The sequence below is a fragment of the Mustela erminea genome, chromosome 6, assembly GCF_009829155.1.
Source record: "Mustela erminea isolate mMusErm1 chromosome 6, mMusErm1.Pri, whole genome shotgun sequence".
Lineage (NCBI taxonomy): Eukaryota > Metazoa > Chordata > Mammalia > Carnivora > Mustelidae > Mustela > Mustela erminea.
Window position 1 is genome coordinate 80,365,326 of NC_045619.1, and position 25,151 is coordinate 80,390,476.

Below are 25,151 nucleotides of genomic sequence, written 5' to 3' on the forward strand. Positions count from 1 at the left end.
TCTTTGTTGGAAGTCTTTTCCAATCACAGTGAGTACTGCAATGACATTATTACTATTATTGCTGCTGCTTCTGTTGTTGTTATTTTATTATTAATTAAGCATGGATTTTTAACAGAGATCCGCTGGTATAAGAGTCTGAACAAACTGCATTTTTGCTCCTCTTAAAATATTACAGACTGATATCAATGATACATCTTATCATTTTCAAAGCCTTAAATCATAAATTATGATGGAATGTATAGTGTAGCTTCAAACTTTTACAAACCTATGTTTAATTTTTTTCTGTGAAAATTAATAGATATAGATCAATTTAACACATTTTGGGGGGTTTCTGTTACACAAATTATTTTCTGTTATTTAAACAAATAATAAGGAAATTTCTTCATTACAACCACATTATTAAAAGAAATACTTGTTTTTTCTTTCTACTTGTTTAGTAAAAGATGAATGAGGTAATTATTTTAACATCTACAAGAACTTGAATCAAGTTGAGTGTTCTAGCAGAATTCTTAATGGAGGAAATTAGGCCTCCCTAGTGCATGTTGGTTTAAACAGCACAAGCTGCTCCTTTCTGAGCACTGGTGCCGTCCCTCCATTATGAATCACAGCGTGGCCATTGACATTCCTGTCAGATCAACTTCAGAGTGCTGCTTGCTGGTCTGTGTCACTCCATGTGAGAACACAGTCTGGAATCTGCATGTTTGGTTCCTGGAGAAATGCTGAACATTCTTCTGGAAGTAGCATCCTCCTCTCCCCGAGGGCTTAATCTGTCAATTTTTCCTAGTTTAGAAAAAGGCAGCTGCCTCATGGAATAGATTCTCTCACTTTCTCACTCACTCACCCATTCTTCCAACAGTTTCTGTATTCTCTTACTGTGTTCTCAACACGGTATCAGGTGCTAAGAACATAATAGATGAACAGACATAGTATCTGCCTTAAAGTTATTACAATCTAGTGGAGGAGAAAGACAAAGTCAAGCTTGCCATGTGCAGAGTACACCTCATTCAGCCAGGAAAACAAAGATGCCTTCTTGGCATCCCAAGAAGGACACGAGGATCTCTTCATCTGTCTATGGAAGGATGAAATACAGCATGGGTAGAGAAAGCCAGTCAGTGGGTTCTGTTTTTCCCTGACCTAGTCCTTATCTAAAACATATGCCCCATCATTGATATTTTTGTTAAAATTCTCAAAATTATTTTCTGTCTCCTATAAAAACAGTTTATTGCTGGGACTAGCCTATCTTCCTTAGGAAAGACATGCCTGGCACTGGTTTTTTATGCATTCAAGTCCTGTAAGTAAAATCTGATTCTGATACAAAAATAGGATTTGAGTTGCACAGAAAAAAATTAATTCTCTATAGCTTTTTAATTTCTTTATAGCTTTTTAATAAAATTTTTAAGTTTACATCAAACTCTTGCACCTGTCAAAATCCAAGTGAGTTATAGCAATTAGAATGAAGTTTAGAGCATTTTTGACAACTTATCCCAAGTGATGTCTGAAAACTGAACTGCTTTTAAGATGACAATCCTGTTCTCTACACAGCATTGGCATTGGTAGATATATCGCCGTGGCATAAAGAAGCTGAAATTGCATTTCCCAGCAATTGCCCTCAGTAAAGCCTTTTCTGCATTGGGGTCAGATAGGAGACTGGTGAACAGATTTATCTTCCTTTCATTTTTATTCACTTTTCATGCCTTTTTCTCTCTTGTTTCTTCTTCAAGGAAGACATACATGCATGGTAACGACAAGTTGTAAAAAAATTTTTTTTTCACTGAAAATAAAGTGCTTTTAATTTGGAGACAGTTTTTAGTAGTATTAAGCTGTAAAGATAATTAGTCATAGGAAGAAATTTTTATGTTTTCTCAATTCTTTTGAAAATTCCATGCAGAACCATAATCATTGGGAAAAGAATGCAACAGAATTAATCTGGCCAGCATACTTATATAATTTTATTAGTATTAAAAATATTAAAATCAGCAGACCCAAAGTAAATGGATATATGGTGCTCTTTTATTATTATTTCCAAAGGCTGAGGTAACTAAAATTTCATGCATGATGTCGTAAAAATTAAATGGGGCACAATAATTTGAAAAATGAGTTTTTTTCTTATACAAGTTGGCTTTTTCAGCTCCATGTATTTGTGTAGAAATCACTCTCTCTCCTGGTTGATATTATTTTAGAATGATCAAATTTCTGTTTGAATTTAATAGTGACACAGTGTTTTGAACTTTTCAGAATGAAAGTCTGAGACATAAAGAGCTTTAGTTCTGTTTGATTTGACTATTCCTTTTCATTGGCTTTTGAAAGTTTTGTAGACTCTGTTCTGGTTAGTCCAACTCGAGGTATACGGCATTACCCATAATCACCCAATCTGTATTGAACCTGGAGTCGGATATAATCAAACATGTATGGAGAGCCCTGGAAGATTGGTCTGTCAAGATTCCATTTGCATGATGGAAAGAGGAATATTTTGGGAAATAATCCATCCTACAGGAATAGAGTGTTGACATAAAGAAGCTTCATAGAAGTAGCCTATATATAACACCAGAAGACCGAGGTATCTAGAACAGAAAGAATGAGGATAGATCATCCTTGTACCAGACCCAGAGGGGAAGCAGAACTAGAAACCTCTTCAGCAGCAGTTAGCTGGGGGCAAAACCAGCAGCTGTAACAGAGGAGGGAAAGGTTAATGAGAATCCTCCGTGACTTTCCAGTATGTTCCTAGCAGGCTGATGGACATTGTCCTCTGTAGTCAATATCTGTTGTGAGTCAGAAAAGAAAAAAAATAAAGGAAAAGGCAGATACTACTTGGTAAAGAGAGAACTGAGGGTTTTTTTTGTTTGTTTTTGTTTTATTTTATTTTTTATAAACATATGTTTTTATCCCCAGGGGTACAGGTCTGTGAATCACCAGGTTTACACACTTCACAGCACTCACCAAAGCACATACCCTCCCCAATGTCCATAATCCCACCCCCTTCTCCCAAACCCCCTCCCCCCAGCAACCCTCAGTTTGTTTTGTGAGATTAAAAGTCACTTATGGTTTGTCTCCCTCCCAATCCCATCTTGTTTCATTGATTCTTCTCCTACCCACTTAAGCCCCCATGTTGCATCACCACTTCCTCATATCAGGGAGATCATATGATAGTTGTCTTTCTCTGCTTGACTTATTTCGCTAAGCATGATACGCTCTAGTTCCATCCATGTTGTCGCAAATGGCAAGATTTCATTTCTTTTGATGGCTGCATAGTATTCCATTGTGTATATATACCACATCTTCTTGATCCATTCATCTGTTGATGGACATCTAGGTTTTTCCATAGTTTGGCTATTGTGGACATTGCTGCTATAAACATTCGGATGCACGTGCCCCTTTGGATCACTACGTTTGTATCTTTAGGGTAAATACCCAATAGTGCAATTGCTGGGTCATAGGGCAGTTCTATTTTCAACATTTTGAGGAACCTCCATGCTGTTTTCCAGAGTGGCTGCACCAGCTTGCATTCCCACCAACAGTGTAGGAGGGTTCCCCTTTCTTCGCATCCTCGCCAGCATCTGTCATTTCCTGACTTGTTGATTTTAGCCATTCTGACTGGTGTGAGGTGATATCTCACTGTGGTTTTGATTTGTATTTCCCTGATGCCGAGTGATACGGAGCACTTTTTCATGTGTCTGTTGGCCATCTGGATGTCTTCTTTGCAGAAATGTCTGTTCATGTCCTCTGCCCATTTCTTGATTGGATTATTTGTTCTTTGGGTGTTGAGTTTGCTAAGTTCTTTATAGATTCTGGACACTAGTCCTTTATCTGATATGTCGTTTGCAAATATCTTCTTCCATTCTGTCAGTTGTCTTTTGATTTTGTTAACTGTTTCCTTTGCTGTGCAAAAGCTTTTGATCTTGATGAAATCCCAATAGTTCATTTTTGCCCTTGCTTCCCTTGCCTTTGGCGTTGTTCCTAGGAAGATGTTGCTGCGGCTGAGGTCAAAGAGGTTGCTGCCTGTGTTCTCCTCAAGGATTTTGATGGATTCCTTTCGCACATTGAGGTCCTTCATCCATTTTGAGTCTATTTTTGTGTGCGGTGTAAGGAAATGGTCCAATTTCATTTTTCTGCATGTGGCTGTCCAATTTTCCCAGCACCATTTATTGAAGAGGCTGTCTTTTTTCCATTGGACATTCTTTCCTGCTTTGTCGAAGATTAGTTGACCATAGAGTTGAGGGTCTATTTCTGGGCTCTCTATTCTGTTCCATTGATCTATGTGTCTGTTTTTGTGCCAGTACCATGCTGTCTTGATGACGACAGCTTTGTAATAGAGCTTGAAGTCCGGAATTGTGATGCCACCAACGTTGGCTTTCTTTTTCAATATCCCTTTGGCTATTCGAGGTCTTTTCTGGTTCCATATAAATTTTAGCATTATTTGTTCCATTTCTTTGAAAAAGATGGATGGTACTTTGATAGGAATTGCATTAAATGTGTAGATTGCTTTAGGTAGCATAGACATTTTCACAATATTTATTCTTCCAATCCAGGAGCATGGAACATTTTTCCATTTCTTTGTGTCTTCCTCAATTTCTTTCATGAGTACTTTATAGTTTTCTGAGTATAGATTCTGTGTCTCTTTGGTTAGGTTTATTCCTAGGTATCTTATGGTTTTGGGTGCAATTGTAAATGGGATTGACTCCTTAATTTCTCTTTCTTCTGTCTTGCTGTTGGTGTAGAGAAATGCAACTGATTTCTGTGCATTGATTTTATATCCTGACACTTTACTGAATTCCTGTATAAGTTCTAGCAGTTTTGGAGTGGAGTCTTTTGGCCTTTCCACATATAGTATCATATCATCTGCGAAGAGTGATAATTTGACTTCTTCTTTGCCAATTTGGATGCCTTTAATTTCCTTTTGTTGTCTGATTGCTGAGGCTAGGACCTCTAGTACTATGTTGAATAGCAGTGGTGATAATGGACATCCCTGCCGTGTTCCTGACCTTAGCGGAAAAGCTTTCAGTTTTTCTCCATTGAGAATGATATTTGCGGTGGGTTTTTCATAGATGGCTTTGATGATATTGAGGTATGTGCCCTCTATCCCTACACTTTGAAGAGTTTTGATCAGGAAGGGATGCTGTACTTTGTCAAATGCTTTTTCAGCATCTATTGAGAGTATCATATGGTTCTTGTTCTTTCTTTTATTGATGTGTTGTATCACATTGACTGATTTGCGGATGTTGAACCAACCTTGCAGCCCTGGAATAAATCCCACTTGGTCGTGGTGAATAATCTTTTTAATGTACTGTTGAATCCTATTGGCTAGTATTTTGTTGAGTATTTTCGCATCTGTGTTCATCAAGGATATCGGTCTATAGCTCTCTTTTTTGGTGGGATCCTTGTCTGGTTTTGGGATCAAGGTGATGCTGGCCTCATAAAATGAGTTTGGAAGTTTTCCTTCCATTTCTATTTTTTGGAACAGTTTCAGGAGAATAGGAATTAGTTCTTCTTTAAATGTTTGGTAGAATTCCCCCGGGAAGCCGTCTGGCCCTGGGCTTTTGTTTGTTTGGAGATTTTTAATGACTGTTTCAATCTCCTTACTGGTTATGGGTCTGTTCAGGCTTTCTATTTCTTCCTGGTTCAGTTGTGGTAGTTTATATGTTTCTAGGAATGCATCCATTTCTTCCAGATTGTCAAATTTATTGGCGTAGAGTTGCTCATAGTATGTTCTTATAATAGTTTGTATTTCTTTGGTGTTAGTTGTGATCTCTCCTCTTTCATTCATGATTTTATTTATTTGGGTCCTTTCTCTTTTCTTTTTGATAAGTCGGGCCAGGGGTTTATCAGTTTTATTAATTCTTTCAAAGAACCAGCTCCTCGTTTCGTTGATTTGTTCTATTGTTTTTTTGGTTTCTATTTCATTGATTTCTGCTCTGATCTTTATGATTTCTCTTCTCCTGCTGGGCTTAGGGTTTCTTTCTTGTTCTTTCTCCAGCTCCTTTAGGTGTAGGGTTAGGTTGTGTACCTGAGACCTTTCTTGTTTCTTGAGAAAGGCTTGTACCGCTATATATTTTCCTCTCAGGACTGCCTTTGTTGTGTCCCACAGATTTTGAACCGTTGTATTTTCATTATCATTTGTTTCCATGATTTTTTTCAATTCTTCTTTAATTTCCTGGTTGACCCATTCATTCTTTAGAAGGATGCTGTTTAGTCTCCATGTATTTGGGTTCTTTCCAAACTTCCTTTTGTGGTTGAGTTCTAGCTTTAGAGCATTGTGGTCTGAAAATATGCAGGGAATGATCCCAATCTTTTGATACCGGTTGAGTCCTGATTTAGGACCGAGGATGTGATCTATTCTGGAGAATGTTCCATGTGCACTAGAGAAGAATGTGTATTCTGTTGCTTTGGGATGAAATATTCTGAATATATCTGTGATGTCCATCTGGTCCAGTGTGTCGTTTAAGGCCTTTATTTCCTTGCTGATCTTTTGCTTGGATGATCTGTCCATTTCAGTGAGGGGAGTGTTAAAGTCCCCTACTATTGTTGATGTGTTTGTTTGATTTTGTTATTAATTGGTTTATATAGTTGGCTGCTCCCACGTTGGGGGCATAGATATTTAAAATTGTTAAATCTTCTTGTTGGACAGACCCTTTGAGTATGATATAGTGTCCTTCCTCATCTCTTATTATAGTCTTTGGCTTAAAATCTAATTGATCTGATATAAGGATTGCCACTCCTGCTTTCTTCTGATGTCCATTAGCATGGTAAATTCTTTTCCACCCCCTCACTTTAAATCTGGAGGTGTCTTCGGGCTTAAAATGAGTTTCTTGGAGGCAACATATGGATGGGTTTTGTTTTTTTATCCATTCTGATACCCTGTGTCTTTTGACAGGGGCATTTAGCCCATTAACATTCAGGGTAACTATTGAGAGATATGAATTTAGTGCCATTGTATTGCCTGTAAGGTGACTGTTACTGTATATGGTCTCTGTTCCTTTCTGATCTACCACTTGTAGGCTCTCTCTTTGCTTAGAGGACCCCTTTCAATATTTCCTGTAGAGCTGGTTTGGTATTTGCAAATTCTTTCAGTTTTTGTTTGTCCTGGAAGCTTTTAATCTCTCCTTCTATTTTCAATGATAGCCTAGCTGGATATAGTATTCTTGGCTGCATGTTTTTCTCGTTTAGTGCTCTGAAAATATCATGCCAGCTCTTTCTGGCCTGCCAGGTCTCTGTGGATAAGTCAGCTGCCAATCTAATATTTTTACCATTGTATGTTACAGACTTCTTTTCCCGGGCTGCTTTCAGGATTTTCTCTTTGTCACTGAGACTTGTAAATTTTACTATTAGGTGACGGGGTGTGGGTCTATTCTTATTGATTTTGAGGGGCGTTCTCTGAACCTCCTGAATTTTGATGCTCGTTCCCTTCACCATATTGGGGAAATTCTCCCCAATAATTCTCTACAGTATACCTTCTGCTCCCCTCTCTCTTTCTTCTTCTTCTGGAATCCCAATTATTCTAATGTTGTTTCGTCTTATGGTGTCACTTATCTCTCGAATTCTCCCCTCATGGTCCAGTGACACAGAAGTGTCATAATCTTTGTGTCCCCAGAACCTTGCAGGGCATTGACACAGTGGCTACAGAGTAAGTGTGACTGACTTGACAGAATGAAAAAGCATAGTGGAATGACTGAGGACACATAGTGTCAGAAAGCAAAAGGACATGAGGACAGAGTGTGGCTAAATGTAAAATAGAACATTCTAAGTGTCAGAGCTTTTTTAGGAAGTAGCAATATAACTTCTCTAGAAATGCTCACAGAGTAGTTGACCGCTTGTCAGAAGCTGGACAAAGGGTTCATGTATAAGGTAATTCAGTCAGAAATGAGTATGCTTATAGGTATAAAACCCCTTAGGTCACCTTAGGATTTCTAGTAATCAGTAATATCTACCTTTTAACACTGGCTTTTTAAGTTTATTTCCCATAAATAAGTGGGAATGTATTCAGATGGAACTAAACAGCGAAAGGAGGAGTGATATATCAAATAGATATAAATGACTACCATAATTTTTAGAATATTGCACATTAAACCACAAATACCCTGTTTCTAAGATTGAGAACCCCTGGGGATTTGCATGGCGGTACTCTCCGGTATAGGGAGCAAATTCCTCCCGCTCTGGGAATCCTGACTTCTAGTTTGGCATTAAGGGACATTGCCCAGCCTGTACTTGGAGTTAGTCCAACACTGTCTGCGTCTGCTAAAATGTAACTCTAATATCCTCTGGGTTTTATAATAACATAAATAATAATAATGCATTGTTTTTATATAGCACCCACCTCTAAGGAGCATAAAGTGTTGCATGGACATTATCTTATTAAATCTCACAGCACACTGGGGTCATTGAGAGAACACAGGTGATATTATATCCCTTTTGAACCCAGAGCTGAAATGGAATTACTTCAACCAAAAGTAAATAAAAGTAAGATTGAATAAAAGCAAGATTTATAAGAGGATATAAGGTTAGAGTTTAAAGGAAGAAATTGACTATGTTGGAATTAAAGAGAGATATAAACCGCCCCCAAAAAAAGAACTTGCTCAGAAATGGAAAAGTGACTGGAGTGTGCATATAAATATTTGTATGTACAAAAATAATATATGAATACTTCAGAAATTTGAAAAGCAAGAGATTTTTAACCATCTGTAATTTTACACCCTAACAGAACAAATTTGGTGTATTATCTCCATGTCTTTTGCTAGCTTTTATTTTGTTTTGTTTACGGTGTGTCTGCTCTTCCACTTGAATTATAGTGCATATTCAATTCTGTATTATGTATTTTTTGCTTAACAATGTATCATAAAGTTTGCATAATTATAATTCTGAGGAGTTATATAATTTTCTGTGGAATGATATACCATAATTTGCTTCCTTCTTCTATCACAGGGTTGTTTCCACTTTTTCACCTTAATAAATAACAATACAGTGAAATCTGTCTTTATGCCTAGGATTTTTCATTTTGTAAATTATTTCCTTAGCACAGAAGATTTTTGGATGTAGAGTTATCAGATTAATATGGATGTGTAAGTACATTAAATCATGACTGTATAAACATGCTCCCAAATCAACATGTAAATGAAAAAAAGAAATAATAAGAAAATAACTTTATCTAAAGACCAACTGTATTGAGAGGTTGCTAGAGCAGCTCTTAAAGAGCAAAAAAGCAAACAATTTTTTTGTCTATGAAACAACTGGCTTGCTCTTATTTTCCATCACATTTTCATTTAATTCAATTACTTTGACAGTGTGAAGCCAGATAAAAAAGAAAAAGTTGAATCTAAGAGAAAACACAAATTCATATCAGATGTGGAAAAGCAGATTTGCTTAAACAGCATATAATTTCTCTGCCCTCTTAATTTTAATGTACATGGTTGAATGTTCTTATAATTAAGAAAGTGTGTGTGTGTGTGTGTGTGTGTGTGTGTATAACAATACTTGAAGTCCTGTTCAAGAAGGTAATGAAATTTTCTTATTATTTATAGGGGCATTGGGAAAAATGGTATGTGCATAACTATTTTCTGTGGTGAATTGTTATATGGTTATCTGATTTATGCCATAGTCATTTACCAAAGTAATTACCTCAAGAGTCAAGGATAAAAAAATATTGGCTTTGGTTAAAGTAAACATTAAAAAATATTGATGTGTGATGTAAATACTGACCAAGGAAACTACCTGGCTAATGTTACTCCAAATGGCATTCAATCTAAATGATGACTAGAGTTTGAAGTCAATAGTAGCTTAAATATGAAAAGACATGCAGCCTTAACCATGAACTTAGGAATCTTGAGGATTTAATCACTTTTCTCAATAATATTCTTGCTGATCTTAGGTCAAATGCCCATTTGTATCTGTTTTATGGTGGAAAGCCATGTTGCAAATTGCCTCAGGGTAAAGTGGGACACACAAAAAAAACGTTTTTGCTAGCTCTCAGAAATTTTGCAAACCATTCCCACTTTTATTGTTGAGCAGTGGTATTCAGATGATATGCATTGAGCATTGTGGCAGTTCTTTAGGTTGCATTTTCTATATTACTACATATTCAGTAAGCAGGGCCTATCTTGGGGAAATAGGACTGAAGTCAAAATGTTGTAAGAAAAGTCCATCTGTGAAAGATGATCTTGAGATAACCTAAACCTAGATAAACCAAAGTTACTGGGAAAAGTTCATTTGTTCTGTGTTTAAAACCAACAACTCCACAAATTATAGCAAAGACAAGCTTTATCTCCTATTCCTACAGCAGGGTGATGACCTACATACTCTCAACAGCCTGTGGTCACTGTAAAACTCACAGTTTGAATGAGGGACTACTTTTCCAGTAGGTCCATGGGAACCTGCCGTATGCCTGTGTTACTGTCCTTCCACATTACCCTTTAGGTACTGTTTAACTGTTTACCTCTTCTGTTAAAGGGTAAGTTTCTTGGAAGCAGGAAGTGTTTAGTATTCAGGGCCTTGTACAGTTTCTGGCAGATTGTAAGCACTTAGTAAATATTGATGAATAATCAAACAATTGAGTTTTTTGGTTTTTTGTTTTTGTTTTTTTCTTCCTACTATGTATTCAGCATTGTGTCAAGGACTGGGTATACCTTTAAGGAGCATATAATCATGATGTAAATGTGAAAAGTTGATGAGCACCACGCAGTAGTTTGTCACTGAGCTATAACAGAAGAGTCTTTGGTGCTAGCACTGAGGAAAAAAGCCAGAAAGAGATACATATACCAAAACTGTGACACCGTGTTGTTTAAGTGATTGACGGGTGGGCATGATCATACAAAGTAATCCAGAAGTACCCAAGTCTGCTTCCACCATTATTTGATGCTTGTCCAATTTAATTACTCAGCTATAAGCTCCAAGAAGTCCGGGTGTACTTGAGTTTTTTTCACCATTGTATTCCTAGGGCCTAGAAGAATACATGAAAGAGATAATTGAGTACTTGCTTCACTCAGTAGTCTCTGGTGTATGACTGGATCATTCCCACCCACAGTTGTCAGCTCAGGTGTTAACCTCTACCAAGATACCTCCTCAAGTGCCCCCTCTGTTATTCTTTCTCAATCCCTAATTTACTTCTTTAGCAACAATTATTACCACTCATTTAACTTATTAATTCTTTTATCTTTGTTCCCACTAGATGAAAGCAACTTGATGGTGGGGACTCTCTGTTGATCTAGTTTGGCCCCTGTGGCCTCCATAGCATGTATCACAGCACCTGGTCCTTTCACTGAAGAGGTTCTATCCTTATAAAGAGATCCTTGCTAATCTATCTAAACCAGTCATCCTGGTTTATTTTTTTTACTACTAATCATTTTTCTGACATTAGTCTGATTATATTTTTATCCTACATTCAAGCTGTGAATGCCACAAAGGCAGAGCCTGGAATCTGATCTACCGGGTTCACTGAGATATCGCCAATGCTTAGAAGAGGGACTGACACCAACAAATGTTGAGTCTACAGATTTTTAGCAAATAAAAGACAATAGCTTAAAAAGGAAAGACAAGATAAGTTTTCTTTGAAAAAGGTAAAGAAATTAGCTATTAGCCAGGAAGCCAAAACAGGTATTAGTTTAGAAATGTTGGTGATAGAAGCAACATCTAGTTTCAGTGGAAAATTCTAACTGGAGATCAGGGTAGTTGAGGGTATGAAGAAGAAACAAAGTAACAATTGTGGGCAAACATCTCTATGTAGTTCAGTAGTTTCTTTTGGGGCTTGATGGCAGAGACACAAGAAACTGTGGTGAAACCAAGACAGTAAAAGTCATTTTGAACAAGGACATTGTAAATTCCTACTCACCTTCATGAGTGCAGCAGAAAGAACACTGGGTGTATATGGGGCTGGACAGAGCCTACAAGTGGCTCCTACTCTTTCACTTATTAGCTGTATTATAGTGGGCAAGTCAGGCACCTTCTCTGCACCCCAGTTTCCACAATGGCAAAATGGAGAAAATAAAAAGTCCCTCATAAATTTTTTAAAAATAAAATAAGGAAATGTATGTAAACCGCTATGCTTGGTACAGAGATTATTTCATTTAGCTCACTGAATGGTGGCTGTTGTCATAACTGTTCATCAGTTATAGCGCCTGGGGAGAGATGTGGCAAGCAAAATATTTAGTAATATTAATAAATGGAAATTTATTTCCTTTCACTGAAATAACTTTAGAGGACATCTCTTTATTTTGGATTATCACATGAGTAACCTACTGACCATGCTATATACTTGTCAGTGAGGGCATGCTGAATGATAAACCATTGACTTGAAAGAGAAAAATTCTTAAAAATTGTTAATTATAATATTCTTTCACATCGTATGTCATCAAGGCTTGGGAAGTACAAATGAAGAAATCTTTCACTGATTCTGAATTAAGTGGCATTACTTGCAGGTGCTTTTCATGAAAATAGCTTAACATTGTTCATATGTACTCTTCCCAAGAAAGAGATGTAAAGAAATACCAATTTCTGGCCAAGACAATCAGGTATCTGAATTAAAAGGCAAATGATATGTGATTAGTAGAAATTTTTAGTCTGTATATCACTGTTAAAGAGTGCATTTACTATTTAAAAGAGAAATGCAGTATTAAAAGTATAGATATCTGAGTTAGTACTGGGATGGAATTTAGTCAGCAAATCACTTCTTTATAAAACAATTTGGAAACTTTATTCAGAAAATTAATTTCTGAACATAGTCTATCACCTGAATGGTTTCATAATGATGTTTATTTGCCAACTTCTTCTCTAGTGAGAGGTAATGAATCAAGTGTACTTGGGTTTATATAAGAAAAATAACATATTAATTGATTTATGTATATATGTTGCACATATCCATAAAGGAAAGCCTTTGGCAACTGGCAAATGTAATAATTTCACATTTACCTATGACTCACCAAGTATAATCCAATGCTTGAAGGCAAAATCTTATGTTTTTATGTTTAGTTTCTATGATTGCTTTCAGATAGCTTTTCTGTGCATTAAAAGTCAATTTTCAGAACCATAGGCTTACCAATTTTTATGAATAAAAATTTTATGAGATATTACCCTGAGGTAGCATATAATCATTTTCTGATAATTTTTAACACCTTCCCAAAGTCCACTGTTACTTTGTTTCCATATATGCTTGAGGATATTGCTTGGAACATTTCTAAATATGACACATTTCATTAGAAATCTGACGTATTACACAGAGATACGAAGCTCTAACCTCATAATGTTACAATGTACTTGCTAATATTGATTACACTGGCATTCTATTTAAGATCAAATATGAAAAAGGGCTTTGAATAAAATTACTAATAATGTTATATTTATGGAAATTGTGTCATCTTCTACTGATCATAATTGTGAACCAAGAAGAATTAGTCCATGAAGTAAGGGGTTCCCAGTAACACAATAACTTGAAACAGTTCATTGATGCACAGAACAAGGAAAAGTTGTTATAAAAGAGTTTGTGAGATTGCTATGCAAAAATACATATATTATCCTTATAGTTCTCATTCCTGTGTTTCAGCTCTGCCTCATCACCTACATAGTATAAAAGTTTATCATTTAATGATATGCGCAGCCACAGTATGTGAGGAGCACAAATCTTACCTTCATACAAGTTCCAAAGGAACATAAAAGTTGTCTTTTTAGGAAGTTGCAAAGTTTGATAGCCATCACTAGTGGGCACTAAATCATCCCCCAATCCATCCTGTTTTCCCATGCAGTGATATAGGAGTCTGCCATCAGAGTGCCTAAGCACTGAAAAATAGCTGTGAATAATAGCCTCAGGTGAGAAAACTGAAGTGCAGAGAGGTTGGGGAGATAGTATTCATTACTAGAAATATTCTAAGTTTAGAGCCAAATCTATGCATTGGCAATAAAAATTCTAAGATGGTCATAAACCATCTAGAGTTAAATGTACATCTCAGCCTGCACACTTTGCAGGCTTTGTCAATGACTTGCAGGGTAAACATAGACCCACCACCATGCCTTTACTTTGCCATGGAAGTTAGGTAGCAAAATAATTCTTGGAAAATATTATTTCAAGATAAGCAGCAACATACCAATAAAAGGAAACTTTTCATTACAAATATAAGTTAGCATGAAACAGGAACACATATTAGCATGACAGTTGGCTTTTAGGCGGGAAGACAATTGTGACATTAGAGCCTGATGGGGAAAAAAGGCATGGAAAAGTTTGATATGCTGTACAAAAATGTCTTTGGGGTCAGACTGACCTAGGTACAAATCATTTTGGTGTCAACCGTGCAGTATTGGGCAAGCTACTTGACTGTTTTCTGATCCTCAGTTTACTTCCATGTAAAATGAGAAAAAGCCCACCTACCATATATATTTGTAGGTGGTTCAGAGTGGATCAGATACTTGACATAACGTAAGCTCATGACAAATGTTGGTTTGGGTAGTCTGAACAGAATATGAAAATTTAGTTGATCTCAACAGGTGTTTTCTTTCTCCTAAATTAAGAGTTCTCAATTAGGGGGATGTAATGAAAGATAATTCACAAGTTACTGATTAAATTATATCTGTCTCTCTCTCTCTACCATTAATCCATTGGGTAACATGGGTGGAGTCTTGCAACCTCTCTGCCTCTCATTGCCTATAACTGTAAAAGAAAGGTTAGCCTATTTCTTTATTACTGCCATTTGATATATTTTGAGAATAGATGCTTTGCATATAGTAGGCATTGAATAACTGCTGAATTAGCTGAATAATAGTGTGATGCCATTCTATGGGGGACTTGAATGGGCTAGTGAGAACTTCTGCAAGAAATGTAGACTTACCATTCTCTATCTTCCTCTAGAGCTCAGAGGTCCTGTCATGATCAACAACCCTGTAGTTACTTTTCAGTCTTCCCACTTGATATTTTAGGTTCATTCAACAGAATTAATTACTACTTCCTTCTTGAAATGCTTTCCACCTGGCTTTTAGGATTCTAGGAGGCCACTTCCTCTTATTTTTCTTTTTTTTTATGATTTTATTTATTTATTTGACAGACAGAGATCACAAGTAGGCAGAGAGGCAGGCAGAGAGAGAGGAAGGGAAGTAAGGCTCCCTGCGGAGCAGAGAGCCCAATGTGGGGCTCGATCCCAGGACCCTGGGATCATGACCTGAGCCGAAGGCAGAGGCTTTAACCCACTGAGCCACCCAGGTGCCCCTCTCTTGTTTTTCTTGTCATGTATGCCATTCCTTTTCAGTTTTCTTTACTGGCCTCTCCTCTTCCAAATTCTGAATGGTGGAGTGCCTCAATGATAAGTCCCTGGCAAGTATCCTCTTTTCCTGGCTTCGTATACTCTCTTTCCAGGTGATTTTATTCAGTTTTGTGGCTTTAGGTCAGTGCACTGCTGAGTCCCACATCTATATCTCCAGTTTTTGCCTCTCCCATAAGCTCCCAACTACCTACACAATACCCCCATTTGGATGTCTAATAGTAGCATGTCCTGAATAAATCTCTGGATTTCTTACCCACTTCCCTATCTTCTACAGGTGTATCGGTTCCTCAATCTTTCCTCACCCAGTGAATGCTACTGGTTGTTCTCACAACTGGTAAATTCATGTTTAGTTGGTAATATCTTTAAAATACCTGCTGATCTGAATACTGGATCACACTCGTTTACCCACCATCAACTCACAGCTAAACTATTGTTCTGGTGTCCTAACTGGTATTTATTCATCCAATAGCCAGCCCACCACATTCCACATCACTCAAATGCCCACCAACCACCCTAAGCTTGCTGTTTCTTGAGCACACCCATCTCATTTCCCCCTTAGGGTCTTTGCATTTGCTGCTGGTTCTAGCTGATCAGCTTCTCCTTCAGAACTTTGCAGGACTTCTTCTTTCATACCAATCAGTACTCCATACAAATGTCACCCTCAACAGAGAACGAACTGAGTCACTTGATGGAGGGAGGCTAGTGAGGAATGGGCTAAATGGGTGATGCGTATTAAAGAGGGCACTTGTGGTGGTGAGTATTGGGTGTTGTATATAAGTGATGAGTCAGTGAATTCTACTTCTGAAGCCAATATTGGATTATATATTAACTGAAAAAATTAAAACAAAAACAAAAACCAAAAAACAAAAGTCTTCCTTGAAGAAGTTTCCTTTTGACTAACTAAAGTAGTTAACACCCACCCCGAACTCACCATTCTTCATCCCCCAACTCTGCTGGATTTCCTTCAAAGTACTGATTAACTATTTGACATCACATTATAATGCAACTTGCTGATTGACAGGTCTCCCAACTAGAATGTATGCTGTTAGACATTCCTGACAAAAAAAGAATAATAGTCATAGAAATGAACCCATTGCAAGAAATCCTACAAGTAATTTACCTTAACCACCCACCTGATATTTAGATCAACTTCACACTCTCTATTTGTGAAGTGAACATTTTTATATTGAGTTACATTTACCCACTGATCTCCACTATTACTGTTTCTTTTTGCACAGAGAAAAATGACCTCAATAATAAATAAAAATTTTACCAAGGACAGTAATATCTATTCCTTTGACAGCATGCAATTAATTTTTCTCTATAGCCCATAGAAAGAATTAGTCATTCAGACAACTGCATGTGACCATTGCTGGCAGCTTGCACAGAGTCAGAACAGATATTGGAGCGGTGACATTTTGTACCAAATGTGCAAATACAATAAAGCACAGAGTAAGCAAAGGGCTATGTGCTATTGAACTGCAGCCAGTATCTGAAAAATAACATGAAAGTGTGTTGTCTAAGAACTTCCTTCCACTAGATTTCCCTCTTCCCTTACAAGGAGAAAAGGAGTTATTAGGAGCTCTCCTTTAAGTAAAAAAATACGCCCATCTATTATGTAGTTAATATTCATTGTTCTTAAGAAGTGCAAAGCAAGTCATGTTCTTTGGTAACTGATGGAAGATTTCATCCAAAAGGACTTATTACCGAGTTATAACAATTTGCTTCTTTAGACCATGCGCTAACTTTGGTTATCAGCAAGTTGTCTAGGCAAGGGGTTTGGTTCTTTCCATCCCCCCACAGAGGAGTCTCTAAGAAGTCAAGTACTCTCTCTTGTGTACTGGTGAACTCTATTGCCCTAGTGAGGGATATTGATTTCCCATTATTCCTAGATGCCACATGATGCATTTCTAGTAGCTGTAAACAGTTGCAAGACTGATTTTTATTTTGTCCTTCATCACATCAGTCTGCCAAAGCCAGACCTCTGTTAATGAGGCCCCATGCATTTCATCAGACACCCTTTCATCTTGGTGCTTAAAGGCTTTCAAAGGGTATAGACTTAATAAAGCTTTGGAAAACTAACTGCTGTTTTGCCAGAACCTCATAGTGGAGTCCTTTAAAAGTAACAAAAACTATACTTACTTCTCAAATCTACTCTGGGATTGACTTATTTGCCTTTTCTACCTGCATTAAACCATCATTTCTATCTCACTGAAGTGTGTTGGCTTTAAAATTAGCCTGGAAAATTCTTATTGGCCTTTGGAAGTAAGGAAGATCATCGATGAAGAAAATACATTAAATAACATTACAAAATAGGCCCTTAGGATAAATTAGATTGTTTGGGCAACACTTTGAGAGTTAATTGGTATCTTTGAATATCCAAAAACACATGAAAGAGTCAAGTTCTTTAAACATTTTAAGTAAGGGTCTACAGTCTGACTTGGGATTTGTTCTAGCGATGAATGAGATCTGCCATCTCCATCTACTGCTTGTTGACAAAAGCTTACTTCAACCAGAAAGCCAAGATTTTTCCTTAAAGATTTTAAATTTTTAAAATAGCCTCCTGAAAGAAAACTTCAAAATGTTATAGAATTCATTTGCCCTTGAGGGGAAAAATAGTAACTATTAAGAGAAAATGAAGGAAAAACATAAAAGAGAAAGGTATTTGTCAAAGGGCATCTGAGTAACCTTCTGGTATTTCACTTTTGTTCATCACCCACCATGGGAAATGACCCTCTACCCTGCTTTGTTTAATCACATGTTGGTTTATATTCAGTTTTTTGGTTCTTGGACTAGATTGGATGTGTCTCATGAGTTTCTTTAATTTACTAAATATAAATACGATAACTTAAAAGAGTATCTTGGATCATCGCAACAAGCGTTTTTGGTAACTCCCCAAACATTAACTCATCTCATATGTACATTTGACAACTTTCTTTCTGTAATTATCCGCTGTCTCCTGTCTTCTGGGATCTTTGGCAAATGGTTTAATCTTTGGGTTACCCTCCATATGACTGAACTATACCTAGTTTATAGGGAAAGAAAAACAACCAATTTTTTGTTCATAATAATGAGTCTCAGATTGATGTGTAATATTATTCACAAAAACAGGTACTTCTTGTGTTGCCTCTGTTTACCTAAATCCATTCTGTGTTACCATTTACATGAAGCCAAAAAGGGGACTCTTGTGCATGTTTAACTTTCAGAGAGTTACATTCATCAGTTCAACAAATTTTTGAGTTCTCACTAGATGCTAAACACTATTTCAGGTCTGGGGAATAGACCAGTGAACAAAGAGGGGAAAACTTCTGTAAGCTCCCTAGAGCTTATGTTCCAATGGGAGAGGCAGGCATGGAAAAAACAAACAAAATTTACTATATGTCAGTGTTTTCAAGGATTTACTCAGCCACTCAACCTAGTGATACCACAGCAATTTTGCCAATTAGAAGAACGATAGAATTGAAAGAAATCAGACACCTGAGATTCTTAATAAGAAACCATAATATCGCCCAGACAGGAGTACAATTCTTCAGGCCACCATGGCTCACTGTTACCTAAAATCCTATTGCTGGGACGCTTGCTAACATAGAAAAGCTAAGGACATTTACCAGCTGGGGACATTTTTGGTCAACTGATATTCTGATATTCATGGGACTAAATCTGTTTTTGAAATAGGAGAAACAGAGATTAACAAACAGAAAACAGAGCATATCTGTAGTTTGCTTTTGAAAGCATTTTAAACTAAATCTAATGCTTCTAAAGAGGAAATATATAACTTACTCCATTGAAAACTGTTGCTACTTTTTATTAACATTTAAAAATCTATAGTCAGTTCTATTCTAAATAGTTATCAATACTCTTCAGTAAAATATAACCTAATCTATCTCTTAATTTCCTAAAAAAACAGGTGACCAATATTTGCCCCCCCCGCAAAATATAACTTTTGTCCTGATACTGTGGCTTTAGTTTTGTGGGGTAGAGCAATCAGTGTTATTACATTTTTATCCTCTAGCGCTTTTCTATATAGAAATGAGGTCTCTTCATTTGATTTGGAAAATTGAATGCTAGTTGGGGAATTCAAAACATTGTTGGTTTCAAGCTTGAGTTCCTCCACATAGTACCAACTTCTTTTTCTTGGCCCCAAGGTATGCGTCTCAATGAGAAAACACGAGGGAATGGTGAATCCAGCATATCCCAGACCATTTTGCCTATGTACTGAATGCTGCCTTAAAATTCTGTCCAAATGTGGTCCATGAATGATAGGGCTGCATTTGGACAGAATCAGATTTGGACGCCTTAGTCCAAATTACATGTCCAAATGCGATTTTTATTGCTATAGGCAGAGTAAGCCATAGTATATAAGAAATAAGCTTAAATATATACCATGGCACAGCTCATTTATACTGATATGGGAAATATGCCCATCTGAATGTAAATTAACTATTTCTTATATGAAGCAATATACAAAGTTGGAAGTCTGTTCATCACCATGAACTGAGAAGAACTGGAGTAGCATGTTATACTATGATACTATGACCTGATATGCTGAAATAATTCTCACCTCACTGAACCACAAATGTGACAGACTTCTATAGTGATTGTTAGACTTAATAACAGAAAGAAGGCCACTTTGAATTACTAAATATTGATAACATTTCTTGAAGAACAAAGTAATGCACATTTCATAATAGGCACAGTATTAACTTATATCTACTGTGATCTTAGTAGCTAAACACATCTTGCCTTGTCATTCTCTTAACATTTTGATCTTGTTCAAAATACATATTTTACATTTATGTAGCAAGAAAGAAAGCCATGATTCTCATGACATTTGTATCCAAGCTTTTCACCAGGAACTGGAACCAGCTTCACATGTGATTCTGAAAACAGACCCATCTGCTTCCTCTGCTTCACTCGCAGGATAAACTTGACCTCGGGATCATGTGGGGAAACCAGCCATGGTTGTTGGCCATTTCCCTCTCTCTTTCCTCTGTCTCCAGCCCCTGCTCACTGCTGTCTAAGCATTATCTCATCTTCCCAAGGAGCCTGTGAAGTTACTATATTTAACCCCAATTTTTAGATGAAGAGTCTGACACCTAGGGAGATTCAGAACTCCATCCCCTTCCCCTTTTACCTCCTTTAAGTAAATACCTGGGGTGTCATCAGCCTCAGATACCCCTGTCCATGAAGACAAGCTTTGCACTTCCTGCAAATGGAAGCATTTATTATTAGCATTCCAATCTAAGCCAAGTGTGGTCAGAGTTTACACTAACCCAATAATGAGTCTGGAGAAGTATGCAGAGTAGGAATTGAAGTACTAACACTGGAGTAACAGAGAGAGAAGGAGGGGGACAGGGAGTCCAAGACTAAGGAAAACCAAAATATGGTGATTATAAAAAAATAATGTAGAACAGATAACTCTAAGAGAATGTAGTGTCTTTTTTTTTTTTATTATTATTAATCCTCTTTCCAAAAACTTTTCTTACTAGACACCAGCTACTTCTGTCACACATTCCCCCAAACTCCCTAAACTGATGACCTCTTTAACAGGGAAAAAAAGAAGAAAAAAAAGTAACACCATTCTCCAGATAAGGAGCAAGACTTTCTCTTCTTATTTGCCTGCACTCTATTTCCTTAATTCATCTTTCTTTCTCCAACTATAGGTGGGAAATCATTGAGGAACTATTTTTTCGTGAATCAAGTTTTTATCTCATTCTACGAGAAATCTCTAGAGATCACTTTCAAACTAAAACCAATTTCATACCTAGTAGAAAAATTTCATTTCATGGAATAAAAAGCTAAATGAGAATAGTCCAAGAATATATTTCCAAAAAGAAGGTACACTAAGTATACTTGCCCAATTACTACCAAGAAGTATTCTCTTTTGTAAACCAAGAAATAAAAAAAGAGAATTGCTCTGTTGGTAATGCTTTGTGTTATCTAGGGCAAGTGAAAGACACTCTGGTTATCAGTCCTTTTATGTGTCAAGCATAATTTTTCATGGGAGATGTCAGTTATATTTTAACAAAAGACCAAATTCAATTCCAATTCTCTTATTTATTTATTTATTTATTTGACAGAGAGAGATCACAAGTAGGCAGAGAGGCAGGCAGAGAGAGAGAAGAGGGCAAGCAGGCTCCCCGCTGAGCAGAGAGCCCGATATGGGACTCGATCTCAGGACCCTGAGATCATGACCTGAGCCGAAGGCAGAGGCTTAATCCACTGAGCCCCCAATTCCAATTCTCTTACCAAGAATATTTCAAGTAACATAAGAAGAACAAGGTATTGATGAAAAATAAAGGAAAATGCATTTTTATTTTTATTTTTTTATTTTTAAAGATTTTATTATTTATTTGATAGAGATTACAAGTAGTCAGAGAGGCAGGCAGAGAGAAAGGAGGAAGCAGGCTCCCTGCGGAGCAGAGAGCCCAATGTGAGGCTCGATCCCAGGACCCTGAGATCATGACCTGAGCTGAAGGCAGAGGCTTTAACCCACTGAGACACCTAGGCGCCCCAAGGAAAATGCATTTTTAAAAAATGCAATAATTTACGAGTATTACTGCCAATTTTTTTCCTACTAATATTTTAAATCAAAATGTTCTAAATTATCCAGCTTATGTTTTGAGTTTTCTGAATTTTCCAAATTACATGTCTAATTTACTGCTGAGGTCTGAAAAACAAGGAGAGGTGAGGCCAACTAGTTATCTGCAATAGAAAAAGATGATGTGGTATCATTTCATTTTTCTTTTTGTGTCTTTAAGAATTTCTTATTAGCAGTTTGGAGTGATCCATAGATCATGAAATTAACAGACATTGAAAAGTTACCTGGTTACCATCACTTTCATAGGTTCCTTTCCTCTGAAACCTATTCCCCCTTGGTCAGAATTCTCAGCAGATAGGGTAGTGGTGAGGTGCCAAGGTGGCTCAATGGATTATGTCTCTGACTCTTGATTTCCACTCAGGTCATGATCTCAGGGTCATGAGATCGAGTCCGTGTTGGGCTTCTTGCTGGGCAAGGGGCCTGCTTGAGATTCTCTTCCTCTCCCTCTGCCCCCTCCGTCCCCCCACCTGCTGCTTTCTCTCTCTCTCAAAAAATGAAAAAAAAAAAAAAAAAGTAAATAAATAATTAATTAATAAGGGGAGTGGAATGGACATGGACACTCCTATGATGTTCAGGCACTTTATCATTGGCACATCTGTATCAACTGAATATACAGAAGTCTTGGAGAAACTTACTTTTTAAATTGAAATAATATATTGAAATCTGAAATCCGTATTTCATCACTTTTTCAATAATATTTTTAAAAGAAGTTCACTAAATATAGGACTGATAATTTAGTGATTATTTAGTTATTAAAAGCAGAAATATGTGTATTAATGCCTGTGGATCCACCACAAATGTTTTTTCATATTTAGTCTTTTTTTTTTTTTCTTTACATGCTAGCTGTGAACTTTGGTGCTGTACCCAAAAGCGAAGAGCAGATGAGACACCTAAAAATATCCTCATTTGCAACTGTTTCCCTTCCTTATGAGAAGGAGGGTCATCCCTCCTGATCTTGCCTTATAACAAGAAAATAACTAAGACAATTTGGGAATTAATTCATTGTTCATCTCTCATGCTAGCATGTCAGGCCCTCCATCATTTTGGTTCAAATTGATGCTAAATTACAAGAGAACAGAACAGGAGTCTTTGGCATTTTTCCACTCCATGTAGTTACTAGCAGAGATGATTAATAAAAGTCCCTTGGATATGACTTGAGAAACTTAAGTGAATTAGACCCTCTTTACTTTGTCTTCTTACACAAAACACAGTATCATGGGGTTCATATTTTTTAAAGGTAGTGAAACAAAATATAACAGAATTACCACATATTATAAAATATGGATCACTTCCTTCTTATAAAAATTTAAGATCAGTTTTCCAGAATGAAAGAGATAAACACGTATAGATGCAAATCAATTCTATATTGGTTTCTTACTACAACATTAAAGAGAAAATCTGAGGATGTAAGTTATGACTTAATTTTGATTTTGAATGCACACAACTACCTAATGTACATAAAATAACCATCACAGAATGAAACAGATACATCTAACAGCTTGCTGCATTTAAATGATTTTAAAATAAGTGCTTATAAAAAGTCAATTTTGGTATTTTGCTGCTTAGGAATGAAACAAATCACAAATATGTCTTTATGTTGATCTTCTTTGACAGGACTGGGAATTCCCACATTTTATGGGAGATGTTGATGTAAATCTTCCTGGATTACACACTCCCCACATGCAGTTCAAGATTCCTTTCTTCCAAAAGATCTTCAAGGAGGAATATCGTATTCACATAACAGGTATGCTGTAACTTTATTTTTTTTTTTTTAAGATTTTATTTGACGGACAGAGATCACAAGAAGGCAGAGAGGCAGGCAGAGAGAGAGAGGGAATCAGGCTCCCCGCTGAGCAGAGAGCCCGATGTGGGGCTTGATTCCAGGACCCTGAGATGGGTCAGAATTGAGATCGTGACCTAAGCCGAAGGCAGAGGCTTTAACCCACTGAGCCATCCAGGTGCCCCTATGCTGTAACTTTAAACAAGATGGGATTGGGAGGGAGACAAACCATAAGTGACTCTTAATCTCACAAAACAAACTGAGGGTCGCTGGGGGGAGGGGGTTTGGGAGAAGGGGGTGGGATTATGGACATTGGGGAGGGTATGTGCTTTGGTGAGTGTTGTGAAGTGTGTAAACCTGGTGATTCACAGACCTGTACCCCTGGGGATAAAAATATATGTTTATAAAAAATAAAAAATTAAAATAAAAAACAAAAAAAAAACCCACGATTTGACTGTCTCCTACTTAGGGTAATACTAGCTGTTATTTAAAAAACAAACAAACAACAACAACAGCAAAAAAACATTTTAGAGGCATGCATACATGTAGTTTTATTTCTCACTTAATAGTGCAAGGTGGTCCTGGATTAGTTGGGGTTTGCAAACTATCATTCTGGGACTTAGGCTACTAGGGGCTTTTCAACATCCAGCAGGCAAATGGGAATGTCGAGAATGGAGAAGAGGATGAAGAAGGCCTATCTTTTTCTTAATCGCCTTGACATAGGGAAAAGACATGTGCCCTCCAGTCGCTTTTCATTGGCAGTAATTCATCAGATAGCCCCGCTTAGAGTCAAGGAGGAAATATGGTCCCCAGCTGGACAGCCACTTCGGTTGACATCTACTGTACTTGCATTTGCTGTTCTCGCAGGAGGCCATGGTTTCAGCATGGATAGTTAGCTAGTCTGCCACGCTCCAGACATTTGTCCACCTTGGTTTTCTTCATTCGATTGCTTGCTTTCTCACAACATACAGCTTAGTATGTTTTTTCACCATTAACACCCTTTACACTGTGTTCCTCAATTCCTGCTGAGATTGGAAGAGTGGTACCCTAGAGTACCAATCAGACCCTATGCCTTTAGGGGTTAGGCCACTTCTCATTTGATCAAAACCTCCTTCTGTGGCAGAGCTCATGTTTCTCTCGGGTATGTCTCTTGCAGATCCTCAGACTGGTAAGGATCTTTCATTTGCAGAGATGCCCTTTTTTTGAAATGGCTCTGATATGATTTATCATAATATTCCTTCATGACATCTCAGTCATTCTCATCTGAAAAAGGTCTTCCTAAAGTTATGTTTTATACCTTTTTTCCCCTAACCAGAAGCAGACAGCCAAACGATCACATAAAGGATGGTGTTAGTTCCCAAGCTGTTCAAATGCACGAAGTGAATGTGTGCATGTGTGTTTGTGTGTGTGTGTGTGTGTGTGTGTGTGTGTGTTAAGGACAATGGCTTAGGATCCCACACCTGCTAAAATAAAAACTGCTGAAGAAATCTGTGCTTACCCTACCGTCTGTGCTGCTGAGTAAAAATAGCCCAAGCACAGAAAACGT

General features: G+C 37.2%; 1 protein-coding gene across 3 annotated transcripts in view; it reads left to right on the top strand.

The window, feature by feature from the left end:
* TMEM117 (transmembrane protein 117) overlaps nt 1-25,151 on the top strand; it is a 492,194-nt gene that overhangs the window by 454,430 nt on the left and 12,613 nt on the right. For all 3 annotated transcript variants that reach the window (XM_032347946.1, XM_032347947.1, XM_032347948.1), the window contains one exon: nt 23,440-23,569. In XM_032347946.1, coding sequence (XP_032203837.1) covers nt 23,440-23,569 — 130 coding nt within the window. The remainder of the gene's footprint in view (nt 1-23,439; nt 23,570-25,151) is intronic.